The 10760-nt window shown below is 40.5% G+C and overlaps 1 protein-coding gene and 1 pseudogene across 3 annotated transcripts in view; both read right to left on the reverse strand.

The window, feature by feature from the left end:
- Positions 1 to 519, reverse strand: part of LOC102973947 (histone PARylation factor 1-like) — a 2983-nt pseudogene extending 2464 nt beyond the window's left edge.
- L2HGDH (L-2-hydroxyglutarate dehydrogenase) overlaps positions 1 to 10760 on the reverse strand; it is a 57687-nt gene that overhangs the window by 22150 nt on the left and 24777 nt on the right. For all 3 annotated transcript variants that reach the window (XM_028495840.2, XM_028495839.2, XM_007119389.3), the window contains exons 5-6: positions 6095 to 6257; positions 4781 to 4815 (exon numbers count right to left, since the gene is read on the reverse strand). In XM_028495840.2, coding sequence (XP_028351641.2) covers positions 4781 to 4815; positions 6095 to 6257 — 198 coding nt within the window. The remainder of the gene's footprint in view (positions 1 to 4780; positions 4816 to 6094; positions 6258 to 10760) is intronic.

The raw sequence follows: 10760 nt of genomic DNA on the forward strand, positions 1-10760 counted from the left end.
TTCAGGCAGGGCTTCCCTGGTGGCGCAGTGGTTAAGAATCTGCCTGCCAATGCAGGGGACACGGGTTCGATCCCTGGTCTGGGAAGATCCCACATGCCGCGGAGCAACTAAGCCCGTGCGCCACAACTACTGAGCCTGTGCTCTAGAGCCCACGAGCCACAACTACTGAACCCACGTGCCACAACTACTGAAGCCTGCGCACCTAGAGCCCATGCTCCATAACAAGAGAAGCCACCGCAATGAGCAGCCCACGCACCACAATGAAGAGTAGCCCCTGCTCACCTCAACTAGAGAAAGCCTGCGCGCAGCAACAAAGACCCAACACAGCCAAAAATAAATAAATTTATATTTTAAAAAAAGAAATCTTCAGGCAGAGAAAGCTTATGATGATTTTCTACTTCTTTTCTAAAGTCACTGGAGACATCAGCTTTACAGGATTTACTCCTCCTTCACATAAAATGTTTTTTCACACTGTTGCTCCTCCACACCAGGCCTGCACTTCCCACCGCTGCCAACCATTCTGCTTTTTAATTCTTTTTTGAATGGAGACCTTGGTTGCTCTGCCACTTGGGCCACATGATCCAGCAGCTCTGATGGTAACTGAAGTGTGTGGCCAATAGTGATGTTTTACAGAGACCATGGTAGGCCCCTAGAGGTGGAATCACAGTACAGAACCGTAGGATTTTGGAGGAAAGTTATACCATCCTCTGCAGGTAATTAGCCTCCTTTTGAGAAAGTGCTTCTGCCTTTGACTCAACACTCGACCACAGGTCACCAAGTTACTATGTGAACTACCCATTACGAACTAGGTATTGTCTGACTCACCAAGCCACAAAATTGGGTGTGTACACAGCACTCTGTCATCAAGAGGAAGTGGAATATACAAGATAAGGGTTGTATAGGTCCTGTAGGCACACAAAAGTTGTGCAGGCAAGTGGCTCAAATTCCCATGACCTCTACGGCTAAATCATCTCCTCCCTCTCAGCCTGCCCCCCTGGCCCCATGGAAAGTTCTCTCTGATCAGCTGACCAAGGAAGAAAAAAATACAGGCCTGGTTTACAAATGGTTCTGCACAACATTCTGGCATCCCTTGAAAATGAACAGCTACAGCACCAGAGCCCCACTTGGAAGTGGCCCTGAAGGACTGTAGTGAAGGGAAATCTTCCCAGGGGGCAGAACACTGAACGTCATACTTGGTTATTTATCTTACCTAGCAGGAGAGATGGCTAGAAGTATGGATTTACACTGCTTCATATGCAATGACTAATGGTTTGCTGGATGGTCAGAAAAGGGAGCTCTGGAGAAAAGGTATGTGAATGGACCTCTCCAAACAGGCTCAGATAAAAAAGATATTTGAGTACTATATGAATGTTCACTAAAGAGTGATCATGGAAGAGGAAGATTTTAATAATCAGTAGACAAGACAAGATGACCTGCTCTGTGGATGTTAGCTAGCCTCTTTCCCCAGGCACCCCTGTCCTCACCCAATGGTTTCATGAACTAAATGGTTATGGCAGCAAGGAGGTAATGCAAGGGTTCAGCAACATGGACTTACTCACCAAAGCTGATCTGTTTACAGCCACTGCTGAAAGTTCAATCTGCCAACAGTGGAATCAACAGAGCCACTGATATGGTCCCTGGACCACTTCAATCAAAAACCAAAGGCAGCGCCCAGTGCTCAATGGAATAGACACTTGCTTTGGATATAAATTTGTCTTCCCTGCCCACAATGCTTCTATGGAAACCACCATCTGTGAACTTATAGGATGCCTTATTCACTGTTATGGTATTTTACTTAGAAGAATTACTTCTGATCAGTGAGCTTATTTTACAGGAAATGAAGTATAACAATAGGCTCATGTTTGTGTAATGCACTGATTTTATCATTTTCCCCACAATCCTGAAACTGCTGGGTGACAAAAAGGAGAATGGAATTTTGAAGATTCAATAACAGCACTAGTTGGCTGGCAACACCTACAGGCCTGGGGCAATGTCTTCCAGGATTCTCTACATGCTCTAAACCAGTGACTAATATACGGTGTTGTTTCTCCCATAGCCAGGATTCACAGGTCTGGAAATCAAGAGGTAGAAAATGGGAGTAGCTCCTTACTATTACAGTAAAATTTTTTGCTTCCTATCCCTACAACTTTTGGCTCTGATGATCTAGAGGTCTTAGTTCCCAAGGGAAAAACGCTTCCATTAGCGAATAAGCAATGGTTGCATTAAGTTAGAAATTGATACTGCCACACATGGCCACTTTGGGTTCTCCCTGCCAGTGATCAATAGGCAGAGGGGATTACTGTACTGAGTGGGGTAATTGATTCTGACTCTCAAGGAGAAACTGAGTTGCTACCACATAGAGGGCTCAGGGATGATAAAGAGGAGTACGTCTGGAATGTAGCTCTCCTGGGACATGTCTTAACTTTCCCATGTATTATTTTAAAAGTTAATGGAAAGTACCATAACCCAAAACAGGCAGGGCTGCTAATGGCACAGACACTTCAGGAATGAAAGTTTGAGTTACCCCACCAAAGTAGGAACCATGACCAGCTGAGATGCTTGCCAAGGGCAAAGGGACTATGGAATGAGTAGTTGAAGAAGGAAATTATAAATATCAGCTATGACCACATGACTGGTGACAGAAATTAGGAGTGTAGTAGCTATGGGTATTTCTTTCTTATTTTGAAATAAATATATTTGTCTATATATTACCCAATTATTTCTTTATCCTCATTATTATGGACTGAATTGTGTCTTCCCCAAATTCATACGTTGAAGTCCTAACGCCCAACGAGACTGTATTTGGAGACAGGACCTTTAGGGAGGTAATTAGGTTAAATAAGGTCACAGAAGTGGAGCCCTAATCTAATAGGAATGGTGTTCTTACAAGACAAAGAGATACCAGAGGTTGCTCTCTCCTGCTCTTTCTCTGCACATGTGCACGCACAGAGAAAAGGCCACGTAAGGACATAGTGTGAAGGCAGTCATCCACAAGCTGAGAAGAGAGATCTCACCAGAAGCCAGCCCTGACGGCACCTTGACCCTAGATTTCTAGCCTCCAGAGCTGTGATAAAATAAATTTCTGTTGTTAAAGCCACCCCGTCTGTGGTGTTCTGTTAAGGCAGCCCTAGACGACTAACACACCCATCTCTGTCACTTCCCCATTGTCTAACACCTCAACTTCAGTACTATCGACATTTTGGGCCATATACCTCTTTGTTCTGGGAGCCTGTCTCTCACATTGTAGGATGTTTAGCAGAATCCCTGGCCTCTACCCACTAAATGCCAGTAGCATTCCCCCCTTCTACTAGATGTGACAATAAAAATGTCTCCAGACATTGCCAAATGTCTCCTAGGAGGAGAAACTGCCTCCAGTTGAGAACTACTGATTTAATATAAGATGCTTAAATTGTGGTTAACCTTTTATCTCAGTATTTAAGTTGCAGGATCTCAAAAGGGGAGAGTGACTCAGCTAGAAAAGAAATGAACATTCATGATCAATAAAGTAGACTTTGTATCTTTTTTGGAGAGTAAGCATGTCTTCAGGTGTAGGGAAGATAGTTGCACCTTGTGGATGGAAGCATAATTTTTCTACTCTCTTTATTTGGAAGTTAAATATGGTTATAAGGGGTGTGAATGGATGCCAAGTTGAAAAGGGATGGACTGCAAGGGGTTATACTGTGTCGATCTGGTTAAGCTGGGAACGACAATGCTTCCCTATACGGTTCCAGCTTAAAGCTGACCAAACAGGAATTGCATATGGTTTGGCAGGCAGAAGTACAGCAGCAGCCACTATTCTCTGAAGGTCATTCTGGTCCAATGAAGTGACAAATACCCACTGCAAAGTAAATTACAGCTCCACATTCAGCTTCCCAACTACCGATCCTACTGATCAAGCACTGCTCCAGCCCACTGCTTGCGTATAGACAGAGGCAAGAGCTCCCCATATCTCCTCATGAGCTTTCTGCTTGCATTCCCACTTCAGCAGCTAGACACACGTGGCTTCTCAGACTGGCTGGAGATGCCTCTGATCTACCAACTCCCCTTCTGAACCTGCACTTCCCCAGATCCTATAAAAATTGTGTAAGGGGACTTCCCTGGTGGTCCAGTGGGTAAGACTCCACACTCCCAATTCAGGGGGCCCAGGTTCGATCCCTGGTCAGGGAACTAGATCCCGCGTGCATGCCACAACTAAGAGTCCGCATGCCACAATGAAGATCCCGCGTGCCGCAACTAAGACCCAGCACAGCCAAAATAAATAAATAAATATTTTTAAAAATTGTGTAAGGCCTAATTCCTATAATATACTCATCGATGACTCTACTCTCCTGACTGAACTCTGGTCGTTCAATGAACATACAGCTAACGAAATGCTTCTATGCCATTCAATAATTCTTGTTTTAGACTATGAGAAGATGAAGAAAAGCAGTCCATCTCTCTCTCTGCACAACCTGCTCCCTGCCCCCAAAGTCTTCTCATTAGAAGACAGTTAATAAGTTAATGTAGATAATTAGGCAGAGCAATAAAACTATCAGTTTTTATTACTCTAAGTGCTTATAATCCTATCCTTTGCTGGCACAATCACTTCATGAAGACATTTCCAAGTTGAAACCCTTCTTAGAATGAAAGCTGTTACACTGCTCTCAAAGGATTTCTCTCAGAATAACTTTTACATTAGACAAATTTCATTCAATGACATAAAATACAGCACTGTGGTTAATTCAACTTTTTAAGAAAGGAGATGACAGTAGATAAAGTAGTTTTGCTTAAGAATCTTTACCTTTGTATTCCTTATAACAATTGGGTATTTCATCCCTGAAAAAAAATTAGTGGAAGATTTATTTTTAGCAAAAGAAAGCCTACATTAAATGAAATATTATTCTAGTAATAAATTTAAAGGATTGTCTCTGTCATAACCATAATTGCCCCCTACTTTTCATTCTAAAGTTTTTTACCAAGTAACAAGATTAAACTAGTTCATATTTGACAATATATAAAACTCTGGCATGTTTTTAGCATATTTTATTTTATATTTATTTATAAGTATATTCTATACTTATAAACCATTCCCCACCCCAGCTCCAAAATAGGCAGTCCCAGCTTTTCTGTGAACTGCAATCCTAGAAAACAGGCTATAAAATGGATCATCATAAATCAGTATGCATTTTCCCACAGGACTAATGCTATGACACTTGTTGTTCAAGTCTTGGTTATCTGAATCCTTGTGGATTCTAAGTTGTATAGAGAAGCAAGAGTTATCACAACACAAAATTTCCAAAGATAAACTATTTATAAAATTAGTTCCCAATCAGATACATGTGATCTCAAAGACCTATAAAGCATATGTACAGCAGGTAAAAAATATGATCTACTTACTTATATCATAGATTTGATTGATTATGCTACCTGCCTAACTCTCAATTATTTAACAATTTTGCTCATCATCTTAGAATTTAAAAGGACACTGGGAGAATGACTCAGATAGCCCAGATCTCCTTAAAAACCTGTCAAGGAAGAATGAACTGAACACTACTTTTTTTCTCCTTCAAATTTCCCAACAATGAATTTAAGGCTTAAAAACGAATTCATTTGGTTTTTTAAAAAAAATTGTCCCCAAAGCAAAACAAAACAAACTCTAAGTACAGGCTACAATGGAGGAACTGGGTGGGGGGGGTGGAGGGGGAGTTCAGAATGGCTGAGGCATGTCCTATCCCCAGACAGTCTGATTCAGGAAGACTGGGTGATGCTAAACTCTGCATTTTTAACAAGCATTCCCAGGAGATTCTGACTAACCTACTGGATAGGGAAGTGTTTGCAGGCTAATTTTCCATAAACAGCCTTGGCAGTTCGAGTTTTAGCACTAGTCAGAAGTGTCCCATCAGTGTCTCGTTCTATCAGCACAAGACTCACTAGAAGTCCCAGTTCTCCCATATCCGGTCTCACCCTCACCCCTTCTGTACCTGCCTCCAGCTCTGGGCCCTACTGTAGCCTAGCTTCTGGTGGCCCTCTTGCCAGCGCTACCCTAGCCAAAAACAGTCTCAAGTTTGTTTAGAAGTCAATTCAGTATTCAAAAGAAAAGACAAGGCTAGCTTACCATCTTTACTTCTTGAAGGACTTTCTTTAGCCATTTCAATATCTTCTACTTCAAAATTGGTCAAAACAGAGCCACCTACTTCTTGGAAATCCTGGGCAAATGACAAAGCCACCTGCTGATAGTCCACAATGCCAGTATAAGGACAATCAATAGCCATTAGACCCTGGGACAGAATTGTGAAAAAGTCAAGACAATTAAAAACCATTGAGCATAGGTTGTACAATAAATTTGATTTTTGGCTGAATTTTTTTACTGTTTATATTGATGGATAACACACAATTAGCCTTTCCTGCCAAACATCTGAAAGTCTTAAAGAAAAATAAAAGTGCTCAATTCAATGCCTAAATTTGAAATGGAATACATATATAATTTGTCTAACAGATAAAAGAAATAATACTAGCTAAATAAGAAAACCTCTATAGTCAGGAAATAATTCTCCTCCTTAGAGGAGTTCATTTTTCCAGGCTCTTCCAGCTGCTACAATGAGTTTTTCTGTTTTATTTATCCCTTACCATATCTGATTCTGATTCATTATCTGATTCTGAATCAAATAGTGTTACCACCAATTATATTTTAAACAAACTGTAGAGATTTTCCCCAGTAGTGTATTATATGTCATGCACACTCAGTGAGAGCTCAGAGTTGTTCACAGTGTTTGTCGAGTGTTGATTTGATTTGCTGCAGAATCTATCTTCAAGACTACAACTACTGAGTGGAGATTTTATGTGGTTAATTCAGGTAATATGAGAACTTTCTCTTCAGGTAATATGAGAAATTAATAGCCTGGGTCTTTTGTTGCTATGTTGGGGTGTGTTGTCACTCAAAACATGTTTAAACTCTATAAATGAATGATCTACAACCATACCTATTTAATTTTTTGGAATAAGTATTGAATGTGCATTGGCTTTTCTAATTCTGAAGAAAAGGAAATGAGTAGCATTTCACAAAGTATTGACTATATTTTGGTGAATCCTTGGAAATGGCACCATTTTCTGTTGCCTTATTGTATATAAGAGTATATCAGGTCTCCCAATCAATTGCCCCTAAGAGGGTAGCCTGGTTCCCAGGATAAATGGCGCCCAGAAGTTGACCACGACAGGTAAATGCTGCTATCCTCCTGTATGGGCAGGACTGCACTGCTGTTGCAGTTTTAAAATGATATCTGATAATATTATTTTAAATATCTCATCTGTATTCACTGCTCCACCCCTACCCCAATGCATTTACCTGCTTGGCCTTGAAAAGCTTTTGACTTTGCCACCCATACCTGACCAATGCTTCCAAATGGCCAGATGACACTAAAGGTGAAGGCTCACAAAATGCCTCACAGTCTCTTTTCACAAACTGAACATAACATTTGGCAAACTTCATCATTTTCCTGACAGTCTTGCTTCCAGAATATGACAGCATTTGCCAAGAACAGAAAATCATTCCTTCTGTTTCAATACAATCACACGTAAGATTTTACATTAGAACTTATATTGCCTGAAATCCCTAAATTCGCAGGTCAAATAAGTATAATTCAACTTCAAACTACAAATGGTATTTGGGGTACAATAACCTTGGAAGCTAACTTAGGATAATACTAAGAGTTTAGCCACAAAAAATAAGAGTTTAGTTACAGAAAACTTTCCTTACGTAGCATAAAAACTATGTGACAAGTATGATAACAGGGTGATAAAACATGCTGTAAAAGTGCTTCATATCAATAGTTTTTTATAATCCCAAATATCTTCCTTATTCATCTTATACTCCTATAACCCAGCACATGCCTGACACACAGAAGCATTCAACTATTTACTGACTGAATGAACTTTTGAGGGTTGTCTTTAAACATACTAGATTCCTCCCCCGCCCCAGACCTTCCCTAACAGGTTTTCCTTCTTCCTTCCCTTTCTAGCCTTGGCTGTGACCGTCCTCATGAGATGTTGGTGTGCCCCGCCTATATGTGTAGTGGGGGGAAGGTGGAGCGAGTCACTGCTGCCTAGCAGTCGGACACTCTGGCCCAGGGCAGGGTTGGGGGACAGGATGACTGTGTCTGTCAGCCAGAAGGCTGGGCGTGCACTGTCCAGGTTAGCAGGTCAGAGCTTGAAGCTGAGGTTATGGCAGGTCAGGTGGCTGGAAAAGAACCAGGCAAGCAGGTCAGGGAAAGTTGGGAGTTGGAAGTCAGTCAGGAGGCTAGAGGAACAGAGGAACGTGTGCCTGACCAATAGTGCTAAAGAAAAGGCAGACGGATCACCACAGCTAAGGTCAGAGGAAGCAGTCAGGATTTATCCATAGCAAGCACTGACAAGAGCTATCCTTCAAAGTCAAAGTTTACAGAGGCAGTTTAAAATTTTCCAAGATACTTCCCCTAGGGGCACTTAATTTTCTTCTTAAAGAGATCTGGTCCAAGAAGCCCTTTCAGAGTTCCCCTGACAAACTGTTTCTTTCTGGAGGGCCTGGAAGAAACAAAGGTGACCCTATACCATGGAAATTTCGCCACCCATTCTTGGTAGTGGTGGTGAAGTTGGGGGGAAAGGAAGGAATTTACTCAAGACACTTCTATGAAAATAACCAGAGTATATTTTCTACTATGCATTGCCACCCCTAAATATCAATACATCTAGACATTGATAACTATAATGTGGCATTCTATAAAGTAGATCACTACTGCAGAGGACTCAGAGAAAAGTAGGATATACCTCTTTTATAAGTTACACTATTTATTCATCTTTCAAGCGGGGGGTTCACTTCTGAGAAGAGTTTCCTAGACTTTCAGACTAAGCTAAAAGCTCTCCCTTACCTTGGCACAAGACAGAGTATCAGTTCTATCAGAAAACTTATCACTGTATTAAAATTGTATTTTCTGCTATACTACAACTTCCTTCAGGATGACAACTATGTCTTACTCACCTTCATATCTGCAGTGCCCAACATAGTGTTTGGCACAGAGTAAAGAAGAAAATGTCGGTTAAACTGAACAGAAACATACCAGTTCTGAGTCAGATCTGGGAGGAGGGGACTCTTTAGGAGCTGTACGACCTTGGAGAATTACCTTAACCAGTTTCTTTACTTATAAGACACAAAAATATGCATACATAATTTGATTATCTATACACACATACTTCATCTACCGCATTCCAAGACACGTAAGGATCACATGGTCAGGTACACAGAACAATATCCAGATTCATCCTTAACCGTTATGATTTATGAAGAGTTGTTCTGTTTTTTGTTTCTTTTTTAACAGTTAGGCATGATATAAAGAACCATGGGTCCATGTTTCTATTTTTTTTCTACCTTTAAAGTGCTGACAAGGATACATGACAGACGATTGTTGTTCCAGATGATTAGCTGGGATCTTCCAAATACTCCAGATTTCAGTACTGCCATGAAACCAATAATCCTGTTTTCCAAACCCCACAATCAATATTGCTTTTACATCATGACTAAATGCACAGTGGGGTCAGGGGCTCATATGTCCTTTTATTATTTTTTTACACCAACCTTAAAGTGTGAAAGAGCTTTTCATAAGTACATAAAAAGAGAAACACATGTTAAAAATTAGCATGCCTTCCTGGGGGAGGTTATAAATTGTTTTATTCTCAAATGGCAAGGTAATACTTGATACAGATCAGTGAGATTCTGACATCATAATTTCACAACCAAATCCCATCAAAATCACATAAAGCTATAAAACAGCAACAGGTTTAGCTGTTTTATATTCAGGAAGTGCTCAATAATTTTTGTAAAGCACTGTTTAGATGTGAGTTTAATTGCTTCATTTTTTTTTAGTAGACTTGATTTTTTAGAGCAGTTTTAGGTTCACAGAAAAATGGAGCAGAAGGTACAGAGATTTCCCATATACTTTCTGCCCCCCATATGTACAGACTCCTAATCTCTTTATTTTATTTTTTATACAGCAGGTTCTTATTAGTTATCCATTTTATACATATTAGTGTATACATGTCAATCCCAATCTCCCAATTCATCACACCACCAGCCCTGCCACCACTTTCCCCCCTTGTTGTCTAAAAGTTTGCTCTCTACATCTGTGTCTCAATTTCTGCCCTGCAAACCTGTTCATCTGTACCGTTTTTCTAGGTTCCACATATATGCGTTATTATACGATATTTGTTTTTCACTTTCTGACTTACTTCACTCTGTATGACAGTCTCTGGATTCAACCACATCTCTACAAATGACCCAATTTCATTTCCTTTTATAGCTGAGTAATATTCCATTGTATATATGTACCTTTCCCCCCTTGGTGTCCATACGTTTGTTCTCTACATCAGTGTCTCAACTTCTGCCCTGCAAACTGGTTCATCTGGACCATTTTTCTAGGTTCCACATACATGCGTTAATATATGATATTTGTTTTTCTGTTTCTGACTTAACTTCACACTGTATGACAGTCTCTAGATACACCCATGTCTCCACAAATGACCCAATTTCGTTCCTTTTTATGGCTGAGTCATATTCCATTGTAAATATGTACCATATCTTCTTTATCCATTCGTCTGTCGATGGGCATTTAGGTTGCTTCCATGACCTGGCTACTGTAAACAGTGCTGCAATGAACATTGGGGTGCATGTGTCTTTCTGAATTATGGTTTTCTCTGGGTATATGCCCAGTAGTAGGATTGCTGGATCATATGGTAATTCTATTTTTAGTTCTTTA

This window comes from Physeter macrocephalus, chromosome 11 (assembly GCF_002837175.3).
Source record: "Physeter macrocephalus isolate SW-GA chromosome 11, ASM283717v5, whole genome shotgun sequence".
Lineage (NCBI taxonomy): Eukaryota > Metazoa > Chordata > Mammalia > Artiodactyla > Physeteridae > Physeter > Physeter macrocephalus.